Source organism: Mytilus galloprovincialis, chromosome 6, assembly GCF_965363235.1.
Source record: "Mytilus galloprovincialis chromosome 6, xbMytGall1.hap1.1, whole genome shotgun sequence".
NCBI lineage: Eukaryota > Metazoa > Mollusca > Bivalvia > Mytilida > Mytilidae > Mytilus > Mytilus galloprovincialis.
In genome coordinates, this window is record NC_134843.1 from 95269912 (window position 1) to 95288361 (window position 18450).

General features: G+C 31.5%; 1 protein-coding gene across 1 annotated transcript; it reads left to right on the top strand.

The window, feature by feature from the left end:
• Window positions 1–3: 3 nt before the first annotated feature.
• On the top strand, window positions 4–14347 carry LOC143080798 (uncharacterized). Its single transcript, XM_076256835.1, has 5 exons — window positions 4–478; window positions 1546–1680; window positions 3866–5905; window positions 6586–6669; window positions 11416–14347. Coding segments are annotated over exons 1-5 (2388 nt in total). The 5' UTR covers window positions 4–477; the 3' UTR covers window positions 11544–14347.
• The last annotated feature ends 4103 nt before the right edge of the window (window positions 14348–18450 follow it).

Here is an 18450-nt window from a genome sequence, read left to right on the forward strand (position 1 = left end):
GGGCAAGAGGTTTTATATTATAATAGATCGTACCTTATGATTCATCAAAACAAAACATAGATGAATATTTGAATTAAGTGTAAACAAAATGAAACTCTTCCTTTCGCCACTGTTTTTATTAAACGATGATTATATATTTTCCATTAGACTTTTCTCAAGGATAACAAATCGAGTTTCACGAAACCGATATAAATTTCTGTTATGATGAAACAGCTATAAAAGAGGAGACCCTTTTTCTTTTTTCGACATTCGTTAAAGCTCGAATCGAATTTTAAAGTAGTTATTTGGGAACATGGTTTGTGTAAGGTTGCGTACCCTCAGAAAATCAGAACATCGGATTCACATTTTGCACACGCTTTAATGTGAACCCTTCTGTAAAAACTTCGGTGCCGTGTGCTACTGGGTGCAATGTGAAAAATCGTGAAGCCACATCACACATTACATATATTCATAAAGCACTAAAGACAACGTGTAACTAGTAAGTTTTATATAGCAGACTTAACAGCTAAACATAGAGAGATCAAGATTTTCTCTATATCATTAGACACCCTTTGAATTTGGTTAGATCACAGATCAGATGGGGGCTTATATTAAAGTGTGATATGTGATAAGATCAAATCAAGGATTTGTATAGTTAGATCTAACTATACAAATCCTTGATCAAATTGAAGCAAGAGGAGATAATTTATATGTATCACATTATATAATGGTCAGTCTACAATGGTCTATATAGTGATGTTCCAATGATTGGAATAAATAAAAGTGGTTGGGATTTAGATAATTGATTGGGCTTTCATGTCAATCCAATCCCAGTTTGATCTGTCCTAAGTTGATCAGGCCCCATGTCTATCTGGTCCAATGTTTAAAATAAATCTGGCCCCAATAAAAAATATATTTTTTTTAAAATATGGAATAATAATGAAGATATACTGTGGATTCATTATTTATATACATGGATACCAATTTTCGTGTCCGTTCGTTGACAACATTAACTCAAAAATGCTTTAGCCAATATGCATGAAACTTTGGTGGCTTATTTACAAAATGTATCTCTATTGACGTGATCTCCTTTTGGTTTTTTATAAATTTCAAATTTACCATTTGAGTTTTGGAGTTTTATATATTAAAGTCTGACAACAGATTGCTAAGTCATGTAAGTATTGCGCAATAATATATTCATTATTTTGGTATGTGGGGCCGGATCAACTTTGGGTCGGATTGACTTAGGGCGGGATAGGTTTGGGACTGGGACAACCAGATACCTTGATTGGGATTTTGTTCAGTAATTGCATATCAACATCCGGTCTGTTTCCTGTTTGCATCTTTACATTTTGTACATGCAGGGACAAACAAATTGTAACGAAAAATATCAGTAGATGACAATTCCGTTGTTACATTGAACTTAGTGCTAACTGCTTTTATTTGTTGGGCTCAACTTTCCTGAATGTAAAAAGAAATAACTTTATCATATTTAAAAAATGAAAAATATTTCAAGAGTAAAAATTGTTCGTACAACTAAGATATAAATATTTTTTATAATTTCAGTGGAAGAAGAAGAGGATTATTTGACGTGTGGTAAATGTATGTCTGAGTTTAGACTGGATAGGATCACATCTTTCATTAAACATAAACAACAAGACTGTCAGGAATCAATGGATACAGCTGTAACCTCAAATGCTGGTTAGTACATTTACATACCTGGCCTTACTGTCGTATACATTTACTCAGTACTTGGAGTACAAAATTTACAACTCATACTGTGGATTCATTTATTTTCGTGGGTATCATTTTTCGTGGATTGAGGAAATCTTGCATTATCATGATTATCATGGACATTGGATTTCCTGGTTTTGTCAAAGATTATATAAACAACCCAATAGCAAATTTGTGATTCATTGAACGTTTTGGTTCAACTGTACTAACAAAAACCACGGAAATTGGTATCCCATGAATAATATTTAAACACGTCACTGCAGACAAAGGCTTTACACACATATTTGAAACACATCACTGTATTCAAAGGCTTTACACACAATTGTGAAACACATAACTGCATACAACATGCATACAAAGGCTTTACACACAAATGTTATATATGCATCACTGGATACAAAGGATTTACACACAAATGTTTCACACATCACTGCATACAAAGGCTTTACACACAAACGTGAAACATTTCACTGCATACACAGGTTTTACACACAAATGCATGAAATGTGAAACACATCACTGCATACAAAGGCTTTACACACACATGTGAAACATCACTACCATGACTACAGACAAAGGCTTAACACAAATATTTAAATGTGAAACACATTACTGCAGACAAAGGCTGTACAATAAAAATGTGAAACACATCACTTTATACAAAGGCTTTACACAATAATTTGAAACAGTTCACTGCATACAAAGGCTTAACACACAAATGTGTAACACATCACTGCATTCAAAGTTTTTTACACATGTTTGAAGTGTTTTTTTCATTTGATTTTGCAATTTGATTAGGGACTTTCCTCAGAGTTCAGTATTTTTGTTATTTTACTTTTTACACAAGAATGTGAAACACATCACTGCAGACAAAGGCTTTGTACACAAATGTGAAACACATCACTGTATACAAAGGCTATACACACAAATGTGAAACACATCACTGTATACAAAGGCTATACACATAAATGTGAAACATCACTGTAAACAAAGACAACACAAATGTGAAACTTATCACTGCATACAAAAGCTTTACACACAAATGTGAAACACATCTTTGCATACAAAGGCTTTACATACAAATGTGAAACAAATCACTGCATTCAAATGCTTTATACACAAATGTGAAACATCACTTATACAAAGGCTTTACACACAAATGTGAAACAAATCACTGCATTCAATGCTTTATACACAAATGTGAAACATCACTAATACAAAGGCTTTACACACAACAGTGAAACAAATCACTGCATTCAAATGCTTTATACACAAATGTGAACCACACTAATACAAAGGCTTTACACACAAATGTGAAACATCACTGTAATGCAAAGGCTTTACGCTATACACACAAATGAGAATCACATCTCTCACACAAATATGAAACACATCACTGCATACAAAGGCAATTTTGGCTTTACACACAGTCAAATGTTAAATTCATTACTAATATTGCATACTAAGGCTCAATACACAAATGTGATACACGTCACTGCATACAAAGGCTTTACATACAAATTTAAAGGCAAATCACATCACAGCAGACAAAGGCTTTACACACAAATGTGAAACACATCACTGCAGACAAAGGCTTTCGAAATAAATTAATAAAGCTTTAGTGCCTAGACAAAAAAATATATGTCAAATGTGTGTATGTATGTTTATCATACATCAAGTACATAAAAAACATTTTTTATTTTAGGGATGTATTGTGGGTCTTTTCTGGTCAGAATGAAATTACCTTTACACCTTTTGAAGCAGAATTTTCATAGGTTTTTTTGTTTGATTGATTTAAAGAATTTTAATTTTTTCTGATAATGCAAGTATTATTTTTGTCCAACATTAAGCTATATCATATGTGTATATGTTTCAAATGCTTAGGGTGAACTTAATTTTGTTTCTTTCTGTCCTAAAATTTTGTGCTCAATTTGGGTTCAGTTTAATTTAGTCAATTATCTTATAAAAGATTAGAACCTGACAAAATACTGCATATATATTTCATAATCTGCATTAAAACATTAACTGGATATATATATAAAAATCTGCCAATACCAACAGCAAAATTACATTCTTACAAATGTGTTTGTGTTTATATATAATTACTTGTAGAGTTGGTTTGTTCACCCATTGTGTATATATTTACTTGTAGAGTTAGTGTGTGGCTCCTGTCCTCAGGGATTTATGACAGCAGTTGGACTTCTCAGACATGCTCAGACAATACATAAGTTTAAACTGTTCCTTCAAAGAAGTTCTGGTATAACAGGGATACAGAAGGTTACTGTATCTCAAGAAACAGAGGCTGCAAAAAGAATGATAGATCAATCAATGTTTCAGTCCATTAGTCAGTCCTTAGACCGGTCTTTAGAAAGGGACGATCAGTTAGAAAATAGGTCTAGAGAAATATTGTTTACCTCAAATCAGCCACATGTCATGGACTTACAACAGCCTGCAAAAGGCATCTCAAATCTAAAAGTAGCATCCAATCAACACCAAATCCAAACAGAAAGCCAAAGCAGAGCAAGTTCTTCAGCAATGGTCAAGCATGTATCTACAAATAATGAAATGAATATGAGTAATCTTAGATTACCGCTGTCAAATCTACAAACTAATCCTGGTCAAGGACTAAGTTTAGGAAATAAACAGATCAACAAAACTCAATATGACACTCAGAAAGACATAACGAAATCAGACATTTCTTCACAAGGGAATAGTCAAACATCTTCACCAGTTTTTACATCTGAAAATCATGCTACAGCAATAACTAGTGAGAATATATCAAGCCATGTGTTAAGTGCCATTATGAATTCCGGAGTTATCTTTCCTGTATTAACTAAAGAGGTCACAAGTCAGACAGTGTCAGACAATCAGGTTAATCAACAACCGTATCATGCTGCTGAGAATATGAATAAACAAGAAAACAGCCCAGCTTTGATAGATGTCCACAATAGACAGATCAATCAGATAGACCAGTCCTCTGTTAGAAATGTTGTTACAGCCAATCAAACCAATTCACCAAAAACACCAGTGATTAAACAGCCAGATATTTCATATGTTACGACTACACAGACTAATGGGCAAACATCTAGTCAAGTATTAACAGGGGTTGAGATTGGGAGTCAAGGAATAGAATCACAGCAGGCAAGTCCTGTTCTAGTTTCCACTATGACAGATGAGCAGGTAACCAGTCCAATGTTGGTTGAAAATGTAACTAAACATACTGAATCAAATAATCAGGATTTAGAAGTTTACAAAGAAATGGCAGGCAACACATCGCAATCATCTGACAATATTGAACAAGATATTCAGATATCACCATCATCAACTCCAAATATGAACAGCAATGTTAGTACAGGAGATACTTCAGAAAATACTAACAATGGCTGCTGTGATAGTCAAAAATGTGGGGTAACAGTAATTCCAGGTTCTCATGAAGATCTTAAAAAATGCTGCAATGCTGTTGTTCCAAAAAAGAGAAAGAGACATTTTGAAACAAAACATACTTTATCAATGAGACAGAAACTTATGCGTAGACTCTCTGATTCAAATACACTGAGGACATACCGCAGTAGTGATAAAAAGAACAGGGGGACTATATTTATAGACCTTGAACCCAATGAAGATGGAACTCTATCTCAAAAATCTACCGTAGGTAGTGATAATGTGTCTTTCCCTGCAGACTTCAGTGGGATTGGATATGAAGTGTCTGGGTTATCCAGAGATAGTGGTAGTTTTCTAAACAGATCTAAAGGGAAAGGCTCTGTCATTCTCCCAGCTGGAGCTGTATTCTCTATACCCCTATCTTACTCACTCAGTACTCAAAATGATGGATCATTAAGACCATTGATTATATCTAAGCACACATTCCCGACAGAGGCATCTACTGTTAGCCAGAATACAACATGCACGACTAATCACTTAACAGCAAATTCTTCCAATGGATTCAGGGTGGGAAATGAAAATGGACAAGCAAGAAACAGTGCCATGGATACATCTGTTAATTCAGCTGCAGAAAACATGGAGGATGGAACCGATAGCAGGTTAGAGATAGATTTAAATCATGGTGAAGATGGGGATCTGAATCAATCAAGGAAAAGACGTTATCCAACATCCAGACCATTCAAGTGCGAAAAGTGTGACAGTGCATTCAACCAAAGAATTCATCTAAAAAAACATATGAGTAAACATACAGGTTTGTATACTTCATTTTAATTGTTAAGGTAGGAATGAAATGAGATATTGGTATAATTGCAAGATATAAGTACTGAAATTTTCATTATTTTTCAAATACTTCATGAACTGATAGATTGTTGCTTGTTTTTAAGCTTCATCATTGACTGGGAAGTACATGTATTGATGTAATACATTATGTAAAACATTTGTCAATAGTGAGACATACATGTAATGTCACACAGCTGATGGTAAAGATAGCCCAGCACACAATGTTTCAGATGTTCAACTATTGAAAAAAGATAACCTATAAAGCAAATTAGATTTTAAAAAAGTACAAACAGGAGGATAACATAAATGGACTTGTTGCCCTGTATATGCCCTGATCATTTTAGAAAATAGATCTGAAAAAGGTTCACTTTCTAGAGATTTAGAAAATTGATATATTAAAAAAAAGAATTAGAGGATAAATCACCCAAATAAAGCAAATTTTAGAAATTTGCTTGTGTAACAAAGTCATAGTCTGATTGGTCATGTTCAACAAAAGTTTGTTTTTTATTGGGCAATACATGTACCAATTTCTAGAATGCACATTAAATCCACATTACACGTCTATAGATACAGCATGTATAATATCTTGAACTTAACATTTTATGTGAAAGTGTATTTTTAAATTCTAAATAAATTGAATTATTGTTTTAGGTGTGAAACCATTTAAATGCCAACAGTGCAGTTATTCCACTGTAGAGAGAAGTCATCTGAAAGTTCACATAAGAATTCACACAGGTTTGTATATAATATCATGATTGTAGTGTACTCATTAAAATTTATGAAAAGGATGAATGACAAAGAACAGTAACCTAATGACAAATAAGGAAAAAACAAATCCAGATGCTAAAATATAGGTCTACAGAAAAATATATGTGTCTATTCATATAAGATAGGGGCCTGGTTTTCGATAGTATCTTATGACTAAGACATGTCTTATGATGGTCTTAGGACATGTCATAGTCGTAACCCCGAGTTACGATTTTTCATAACTGTTGTTGTAAACTTAAGACCTATGGGGACATGAGTTATGATGGTCTTATGATTGTGAACTGAAATTTAAATTACTTTTCATGTATAATTTCATGTTAATTGCAATAAAAATATTTGTTGTGTTTCTTAGTTAATAGCTAAATAGTAAAGATTTTATTTTTCTCAACTACTTGAAGTAAAATTTGAATCTTCTGTGACATACAATTTTGAATTCTTTTCTAACTCATGGTTTTGTATGATAAATATACATATTACATTTTTCCTGGTATAGTACTAATTTAACGTATTTGCACAGGAATTTCGTTAAGCGGATACTTGATGTACCAATCTTAAAAGTATTCACAATTAAATAACAATGCATGTATGATAATACATTAACATGAAGTATTAACATGAAGTTCAAGATTTGTTATATAATATAAACTAAATTTAAACAAAGTTTCAACTCGTATTTCATTTCCTTTTGTGTGAAATTTCATGTTCATTATAATGAAAAATATAAAACATTCATAAATATTAAGAATGGTTATAATTATTATGTTCATACTTTTCACTTTTATTTTGTTTTTATCATTTTTTAATCATCATTAAAAATAACAGAAAATAATGTTCACTTATGACAGTCATTAGAGCATCATAGCTATGACTATCTTAAGACAGCTTTGATTTTCATCCTATGACATATCTTATGATACTTTCGAAAACCATGCCCCTGATCTTTATCTTCTGTGTACATTATGTCAAATCCCCATGGAAAATATCACCAATCCTGAGAGACATGTATTGTGAAAATGGATCATAGCTGAAATGTAAGTTGAAAACAGTCATTGAACCTGCTAAATTAGTGGGATTTTAGTCGGGTTCTAAGTCAAACTAATGCAGGAAATATGAACATCTTTCAAATAGAAGATGTGTCCAGATGCCTTACAAACAGAAGATGTGTCCAGATGCCTTACAGATAGAAGATGTGTCCAGATGCCTTACAAATAGAAGATGTGTCCAGATGCCAAGGGAGAAACCCAGATAATATCTCATTCTCAAAATTCTACATTTTATGCATTCTATACAAATTTGAGTATACCGATATTATTTTTGCATACTGTGTGAACAGGGATGTATATGTATGAATGTCCAAGGCAATGACGTCTGTGTATTAATTTTATGTTACATCAAATGAACAAACTTATGGCACAAATGACTTTAGTGGCAAGCAGTATACATGGTATACATATAGAATAACCATACATTGTCTCGAAATATCAATGTTATTTGTACAAGGCTTAGAAACAGGTAGAAAGCGAGGCTGTGTCGAGCATTTTTAGCTGTTTCGAGTATAAATCTATACTATTAAACGAGAAGACCTCATTTTGTGTGTCGCTTCTCCTCCTTTCACAATAAATTAATCATAATGCCTCTGTGTCCTATAGGTAACATGTATAGTCGCATTTGTCATCCATTCTTATGATCATTAAGTTTGGGTTATTTTGGGATAAAAAACGAAAAAGAATGCGTCCGGATATTTTCCCGTCATTGGACAAAACTTTAAGTCAGATAAGACTTCCGGTTTGTGTTTTTCTGTACTTTGAACATACAAAGACTATAAATAAAGTATATAAATTTGCTTTCTGCTATCATTTTGAGTTCTAGCATGTGTCATCCTTGTTTAACGTGTTTCAGTTTGGGTTATTTTGAGAGGAAAACGAAAATGAATAATATTTGCTATTTACTATCAATTAGTTTACAGTGGCGTATCCAGAACTTTTCAGAAGGGAGGGGGACGCTGACTGACCTAAAAAGGGGGGGGGGGCGTTCCTCTCATGTTTCAGTGATTCCCCATATAATCAACAATTTTTTTCAACGAAATGGGGGGCCTATGGTTTACTATCAACGGCGGTCACTACGAATATATATCTGTATACTTACATACATTTACTATGAATTACTGTATTTTTTATAATTTTCTATAAATGCCAATGGTTATCTGGGGGGGGGGGGGGGGGCTCTTTACTATTCATGGCGTTCACTGATGTATATATGCCTCTCCTGAAATTCTCTGTATAGTAATTAAAGTATATATGCATGTTCATAGAGTACAGAAAAACAGAAGGTAAAAAAATCGGTATTTGGAAAATAGTGGGAGGGCAAAAAAAATGTGCCCAGTCCCTAAGTACCTTTGCATTTTGATACCTCTCCTGAAATTCTCCAGTCAGTATATTTTTTTTTACAGTTTACATACGCTCTATTTCCCCGCGAAATGTGTTCTAGTAACTTTTATATTTAGAGACAATGTATGGTTATTCTTTATATACTGCAACTCTTATAACTGTTCTAAAGAAGAATTTAGGGTAAAAACCATCATTTCTTAATTTTGAGCGGAAGACGTCAAATTTCCGCGAACCTGTATGTTTTATTGACGTCATAAATAAAACTCTACGGAAACGCATTGTCAGCGTCATAAAAAAGGTGATATATGGTCAGTGACTGTATATCACATATGAATATATACGGTCAATGCAATTTGACTGCTCAAATAGCACAGCTGCAGTACATGCAGTATATATGATAAAAATACAAATGAAAGCTGTTAATACATTAGCTCAGTACACCAACAATAAACTTGTTTATACTAATAGCATTTAAAGATTATTATTCATTCACTTAATATGTCTACCCTAAACAATGACTTAAGGTGGCTCGGGACTATTCGACTGCGCATAATTTCACGCATGAATTACAAAAGTATTTGTCGTAAATTCGAGATAATATTTTAAATATTTTGATTGATTAGAAATGTTAAATCATTGTAGTTATGTGACTAATAGAATATTTTCGATATTATCCGTATTTGTTAAAGGGTCAAAATGACATTTCACCCATTTTAACCATTTTCCCGCCAAAATTTGGGTTTTAAGGCAAAATTTTTTTTTTTCCCTTATCGGTGACCTATGTCATGTATGTTTTTTATTTGCTCATTCTTTGAAGCTCTAGTTCAGCTTTTTATATTACAGTTTTGGACCAAGTGTCATAGAACATTTTTTGATATTCCGATAAAAATATGTCAACACCTCTATTTTCCCTTTCATTTCATTGAAAAATGGTTCCTTTTATTGTCCATTTGACTTCTATGTATTTGCAAAAAAGAATTCTTAAAAATTCATTTGTATTAATTTATATTTTATTCCTTGATGGATGTTAATATATGATACATACGAACTCTGACTATTAATCCCATAATTTTTGGTCAATAATTAAAAAAGTTTCCCATTAGGTCTCTCTGTTAATTTTATTTTTCGAAGTGTTGATTACCTGATGAAGTAAGTATAAGTAGTGTAACAGCCTTCCAACCAAAACAAAAACAACATACATGTTCTTTTAATGTTTGTTTATTTGTATCATGTGACTATACCGATTTGAATATTAAAGGACATCAATGAAAATGGTCATCTCTTTATAGTTTTGATTATTGATTTTATATCATTGTATATAAGTTAACGAACTATACACAAGCTTTCCATGCTTTTAGCATGGTGAGTTGTATAATAAGAGGCTCTGAAAAGTTTATTAAAAAAACAGACTAAAGTTAATATACAATTCAGGTATTTATTAATGTGCAAAATGCACATCTAAGAAGCAAACAATTTAGGAAAATAAAAAAATTGTTTTTATTGTTTGTAAATTTTGTTTTAACTCATGTCCACTAACATAACATATGAAGGTAAACATATAAAACAATATTAATTTTCATATCTTTTGCCTACAAAGTACTTTTTTACTAGTCTATACTATATCTAATTTTTAACAGAAAATGGTAAATGCAGTTTCCTATTATATATAGAACAATTATTACAATTACATGACATGAAATCTAAGTTTGGTTGATGGTCAGTAGAGGTCATCTTAATATTTAAATATACAAAGACTTTAAGTCACATGATACAAATAAACAAACATTAAAAGCACATGTATGTTGTTTTTGTTTTGGTTGGAAGGCCGTTACACTACTTATACTTTACTCCATCAGGTAATCAACACTTCAAAAAATAAAATTAACATAGAGACCTAATGGGAAACTTTTTTAATTAATGACCAAAAATTATGAAATTAATAGTCAGAGTTCGTATATATTATATATTAACATACATCGAGGAAAAAATTATTAATTTATAAAAATGAATTTTTAAGAATTTTTTTCTGCAAATATATAGAAGTCAAATGGACAATACATACCTGTTTAAAAGTAAAATTTTGAGCTGAAATGGTCTGTGACCCCCTATTTTTTTTCGAGCAATTTGATTCACTTTCTGTAAAGAATAAGATAACAAAAAATATTGCACTTCTGATAGAAACTTCGAATAGGCTGGAGCATCTTTAAGAAAAGTTTTATTTTAGCTGGCTTTCACTTCAGTAAATGTATTATTATGGACTTCTTCAATCTTCTTTGTATACATATGTTTTTAATGTTTAATCTTTTTTAAAATTGTTTTACCACAGGAGAGAAGCCATTTAAATGTACTTATTGTGAGTATGCAACAGCTCAAAATAGTACGCTGAAGATCCATTTAAAGAGGCATCATAAACCATCACCTAGTGCTGCAAATAAATCACCTACCAGTGTTTAGACTTAAACAGATGTAAATATCATATGCAGGTGCTCAATAAAGGGACATAACTTACGGAACATCATCATGGGAGTAATCATAACAGACTACCATTCAAAGTTACAGAACTCTGGTAATAAACCAAGATCACAAAATAGATGGAGAGAAAATTATCAAGCAGATGTATTTTAATATAGAAATTACCTTGACCATTGATTGTTACGAAATTTTTAATTTAAATTACATATATTTAAATTTGATATGAAATTATCAATTTTAATACTTTGTTATTTCTCCAGATTGGGTTGAATCCTGAATTTAAAGCATATTGAAGCAGTTGAAATTCATTAAAACGATACACAGTTTGAAAACTTGAAGAACATATACCACACCCTTTTAATCCTCTGCCTATAATCTTTCACTTGTAATTAGTCCATATATGAAAACATAAGAAGCCGATTGAGCCAAATTTTTAATCAAAAGACTTGCATATATTTAGTAGAAAATAAAAGATCTCTATATATATGAATTGAAATAAAAAGTAAAGATATCATTTTCCAACATTTAATAAGAGATTATGATAGTTTCTATCTATCTTATGGTTGTTGAAGGAATGTAATAAAATTCAGTACAACCTGCATCCTGTACCCTCGATATCAGTTTTAATGTTCACTCCATTTTCAATAAAGGAGAACACATCTTAAAAAAAAAAATTTAGAAGTTTCTACAGTACATCTTCATGGCACTAGAAAAAAAAGATTATTTATGGATAAGAAACATCCTGTTAGGAATGTTGCCATATGCTTTTATGGTAATGGGCTGATTCTAAAATTGAAATTTGCAGTTACTAATTGTTGTTGATTTTCTTGTATGTTATTACAAACTTATCCATAGCCATAGTTAATTGGGCTTTAAGTTAATGGATATCAATTGTTAGATATAAACTTTTCTATGTAACTTTGTTTAATGTCAAAATATGACAAGGCATTTATGTGTATAACGTGTTCAACTACATGACAATTATTTGTTATTTTATGTCATCATTCTATAAATTTTTAATTCCAAACATTTTTTTTGCCTGCTTTATAAATAGGTATAATGCATGTGATCATCATAGACAATTCCAATATGTGCCAATTCATATAATTTGAACCACTGCTTGGATAATAATAATAACAAGAAATAAGTAGAAGAATGTTTGTGTATTTGTTTACTGAACTTGTCTACTGTACCTGACAAAACTGACGTGTTTCTATATTTTGTACTCAGGTCAAACAATATCAATATTCAGAAAGTACCTTATCATTGTTAAAACAAATATCTAAAGATCTGAACAAAGATAGATTTCCTGTTATATTATTTTGTTCTTGAATTGTCTGTAAAACTATTTGTCATCTCATGTACCCATAGTTTTATTTGTAATAGCAGTTTGCAGTAAAGTTTTTTGTTCAAGCATATTTTTTTTAAAAGCTCCCTACTTAAAATTTACTTTAATTACTGGCTTTTGACTTGACATTGTCAGAGCTGAGGATTTATTTACTTAATCAACTAACAAAAACATATATATTGTAATACCTCCATTCCTTTTCATGAATAAATACTTCAGCCATTAATAATATCATAAATATTGTCCTATTAGGAAGGAAGAACCTATGGATTTTGAGGTCAACAGTCAAGGTCACAACAGCTATTTTGGTCAAAATTTTGGTTGTTGATATTTTCTAACAATTTGTTGAACTTTTGCAAATCTTAATTAAGAATAATCCTTATTTAGAACAAAAACTTTATTGAATTGGTGGTCAGTAGGTCAGTCTTACAGTACAATGATCATACAGAAAAAATAATTTTGAGGTTACTAGATAGAGATCAAAGTCACATCAGAAATTGATCTACTAAAATAACAAGTTTTAAAAGTTTACTCCAATAATGATTTTGTAACTCAGAAATAAATCAAACATACCAGCAGGAAAAAAGAAATTTTGTGATAACTAATCATAAGTTGTTAACTTATTTTATGTTTGAGTTGTGTAAAATGTTAGACAATTGACACAATATGTAGCCTATTTATTAATGTGTGGTCTTAAAGACTTGGTATACAGAACACAGACGAGATTTTAAAAATTTTCCTTGCAATTTTGATGTAACATCCTTAATATTATTCATTCAATTGTAAAAAATGTAAATGGAGATTTCATTTCCTTTGTTTTGGGCTCTAAATAACATTGCAGTTTATTCCAAATGTAACTTTGGTGTACAGCCATTTCTGGCTTACTTCACAATGTTTTACAAATTACTGTCATAAATTGCATATTATTAATGACAAAGGTCAAATAGTCGTTATTTTCCTTGAAAACTTTGTCATTATTTTAGATTTCATGTGTTTCAAGATACAGCATGCTTGTTGTCCTTTGTAAATGCTTTCAAATCTCAAAATAATTTTGTGGATAATTTTGTAAGCTAATCATTTGCAATTTTGCAAATAAAAACATAACATTTGAATATTACTGAAAATGGCATTTTTATTTTACATTTTTTGGGGTCATTTATTCAGAAGTACTCTGTATTTAGGAGACTAAATATATGTAATATATAACAGCTTTAACACTTTCATTATTTAATGATTATAAATCTGATTTATAAGTAATGAGACCATATTTATTTGTTGATTTTATTGCATTTATATTAATTTATTTTGTTGTCTAATACTATATAAATACAAATATGATTTGTATTCATTCAATAATTGAATTTATAAATTATTACTTTTATCAAAATGTTGAGTTTGTTTTTAATAATTGAAAAATAAATAAAAAATACTTAAACTTTTTCTTGATTTCTTTTATATCATATAATATGTTTGTATATTTTGGCAATTTTCTGTTAAACTTTATTCATGATTTGCTCCAGCCATCCTAAGAAGTTTCTGCCTTTATTTAACCACTGCTATCCTAGCAATAACACGGGGAGAAAGTACTGTCATGTCCACATGTCTGTTTGTCTTTCTGTGTCAACAACTAGCATCTCCTTGTTCACCAGTGTATGAAGACATAAAGGATTCACATGTAAACAATTACAATGTGTAAAAAGTAAACAATTATAGGTCAAAGTATGGCCTTCAACACCGAACTTTGGATCACATTGAACAGCAAGCTATTAAGGGCCCCAAAACAACTAGTGTTAAACAATTCAAACAGGAAAACCAACAGTCTAATCTTATTACGGTATAAAAAGAGAAATACTTATGAACCACACAAACAAACACCAACAGTGAACACGCTGAAATGTCTCGCCTTTTTTAATAACAATTGATATTATGTTGATAGTCCTAAATATAAAGCTTTACTAAAACTATCACAAAAACTTAACATGATCCAAGAAAATGAGGTCAAGGTCAGATAAACCAAACTGGAAATACATGTACACCTTACAATCTAAATATACTTTAAATATAGTTGACCTATTATTGCACATCGAAGAAACAAACTAAATCCTGGAAAACTTGAGATTGACCAATGAACCATAAAAATGGGGTCATGGCTAATCAGACATATACACCTTATAATCACTTCATACACCAAATATAGTTGACCTATTGCCAATAGTATTAGAAAAACATACCAAAAATATAAAATTTTACATCAAGTAATGAACCATAAAGATGAGGTTAAGGTAAAAAAAATAACATACCAGACTGACCTGTGCATTGTAAAATATTTTCATACAAAAATATAGTTGACATATTGCATATAGTATTAGAAAAACAGACCAAAACACAAAAACTAAACTATAACCATACAACCATGAAAATGAGATAAAGGTCAGGTGACACCTGCCAGATGGAAATGTACACCTTACAATCATTACATACAACACATATAGTAGACCTATTGCATACAGTATTAGAAAAACAGACCAAAACACAAAAACTTAACTATAACCACTGAACCATGAAAATGAGGTCAAGGTAAGTTGACAGTTGGACATGTAAACTTTACAATCATTCCATACACAAGATATAAGACACCTATTGTTAATAGTATCTGAGATATGGATTTAACCACAAAAACCAAACCTTGTTCACTGATCCATGAAATGAGGTCGACGTCAAGTGAAAACTGTCTGATGGGCATGAGGACCTTGAAAGGTACGCACATACCAAATGTAGTAACTGTTTTCCTTGTACTTGTAGTTAGAGTTAAGAATGCTAAAAATCTTATCTTTTTTATACGACCGCAAAATTTTTGCGGTTGTATATATTGGTATCACGTTGTCATCGTCAGTGTCGTCCGAAGACGGATGGTTTCCGGATAATAACTTTAGTATAAGACCCCGTTCACACTAGGACATTTTTATCGATTTAAACTAGACCGGTTCACTTTAGATCGATTTAAGGGCCAATGTGAACAATTTAAATCGATCTTCAAATGGTTTAAACTAAAACACCAAAAGAGGTAGTTTAGTTTGAATCGATCTAAAGTAAACCGATTGTACTTTAAATGTGAACGCAGAGATCGGTTCAAACTAGTACGATTGAATTGAAAATAACGTATGCGCATGTAAAGCGCCAAAACTATCTCAAAGGTTTGTTGTTTAACCCATATTTCTCTGTTTACAGACATTTAAAACAAACTGAAAACATTTTGTCTTCGCCATCCTATAGATTTCTGTGTCTTCTTTTCTTATGATTTTTTTTCTTTTCAGGAACCGCAATATTTCCTCGTGTTGTAACTTCGTTACTACAGATATTTTTTTCAAAATTAAAGAAAACGGCAATAACACCTGTACCAAAATGTTAACTTCTGATTCAGGAGAAACAATAACTTTATCAATTTTTTTCAAGTGTGTGTCAGAGTATCAATAGGTGAATTTAATAAATCAGTTCTATTTATACACAATGTTTACAGTTTTACGGGTAAAAAGGTTAGATCGATTGCGTTTTTAATTGTAGTGTGAACGCAGTGGATCGGTTTACACCGATAGAGATCGTTATGATTAAAGATAATGTGAACGCTAACTGGTTTTATTTAGATCGATTCAAATTAGATTGATTAAAAAAAAATGCTAGTGTGAACGGGGTCTTAGTAAATAGAAATCAATTAAATTTTAACACCATGTTTATAACCACAAAAGGAAGCTTGGGATTGATTTTGGGGGTTATGGTCCCTAAAGTTTAGGAATTAGGTGCCCAAATGGCCTAAAACAAGCATTTATCTAGTGTCAGGACAATAAGTTGTGTATAAGTATTTCAGTTGTTCTGAAATTGTACCACAATGTTTAATACCATAATTAGAAGGTTGGGATATATTTTAAGGGTTAAGGGGCAAAGAGTCTAGGAATAAAGGGCCAGAAAGGGGCCAAAAACAAGCATTTTTGTAGTTTCAAGACAATAAATTGGAGTTATCTTTCTTTGTCCAGAATGGTTGTTGAATCACCTTAAACCAATGCTTTATGGAATATTTTTTGAAATTTGTAGTTATCTTTCTTTGTCCAGAATAGTAGTTGAATCAACTTAAATCAATGCTATTTACAATATACAATGCAATATTCACTTTTACTACCAACTAATAAATTAAGGTCTTTACCATTCAGTGATTACAAGCACTTTGATTACCATTCTAAGGTTATGCCCCTGTACAAGTGGAAAAATTGAAGAATTTTTTCGTTTCTGTTCTCTTAACTTAAGTTTGTCTCAACCAAATTTAATGAAATTTGTATAAAATGCTTATTACCTCTAAACTCAGTTCAAGTTCAATTTTTGGCAGCTTCACTTTTACAGTTTTTGAGTTATGTCTCTTTATAACGTTATATGCTAGTGAGGGCATCATCTGTGTCCCTTTGGACACATTCCCCATTTATTTTTTTAGAAGTTACTATTAATAAATAATAATTTAAACCATGACTATATGACATTTTATATTTTAATATTTTATGATGTATTTAAATGAGTAGTTATTGTTGCAAACTCCATTAGAAATTTGAATTAAGATCAGCTTTGGAATAAGGGAAAGGGGGAGGTGAAAAAAAAATTGTGGGAGGAGGGGGTCAATTTTTCTCATTTCAGATTTCAGAAATAAAAAGAAAATTTCTTCTAACTTTTTTTTTTGAGAGGATTAATATTCAACAGCATAGTGAATTGCTTAAAAGCAAAAAAAAAATTTTTAAGTTCATTAGACCACATTCATTCTGTGTCAAAAACCTATGCCGTGTCAACTATTTAATCACAATCCAAATTCAGAGCTGAATCCAGCTTGAATGTTGTGTCCATACTTGCCCCAACCATTCAGGGTTCGACCTCGGCGGTCATATAAAGCTCCGCCCTGCAGAGCATCTGGTTTTCCAAGTAGTCACTGAACCATGAAAATGAGGTTAAGGACAATTGACATATAATAGAGGGAAATTTCCAAACATAAGGCATCTATATACAAAGTATAAAGGATCCAGGTCTTCTACTTTGTGAAATATTAAGCCTTTAAGAGGTTAGCTAATGCCCTGGCTGCTGCCGTATCACTATCCCGATGTCAAGCTTTCTGCGACAAAAAATGCAGGCTCCACAAAAAGCACTGAACAACAGGCTCCTTAGTTTGCTCTACAACAAATATTACATGCGTGAAAAGTAAACAATAATTTATATGGTAGTTTCAGGCCAAATAATCTTGTTAGAAGCATGGATGGGGAATTATTTCCTTGATAGGAAAAATGGAGTATTTTATAGGATCTGAAATTTTGCAATACTTAAAGGCAACAGTAGTATACTGCTGTTAAAAAGTCATAAATCGATTGAGAGAAAGCAAATCCGGGTTACAAACTAAAACAGAAGGAAACACATCATATATAAGAGGAAAACAACGAAACAACAGATCAATGAAGTGCAACAAAAAACAAACGACAATGCAACATACACAGAAACGAACAATTACATACACCAGAC

Bases quoted from the DNA above. Each gene is read 5' to 3' on its own strand.
- LOC143080798 (XM_076256835.1), top strand. The intron at 5,906-6,585 runs GTTTGTATACTT...TTATTGTTTTAG, and splicing joins ACATATGAGTAAACATACAG to GTGTGAAACCATTTAAATGC. The intron at 6,670-11,415 runs GTTTGTATATAA...GTTTTACCACAG, and splicing joins TCACATAAGAATTCACACAG to GAGAGAAGCCATTTAAATGT.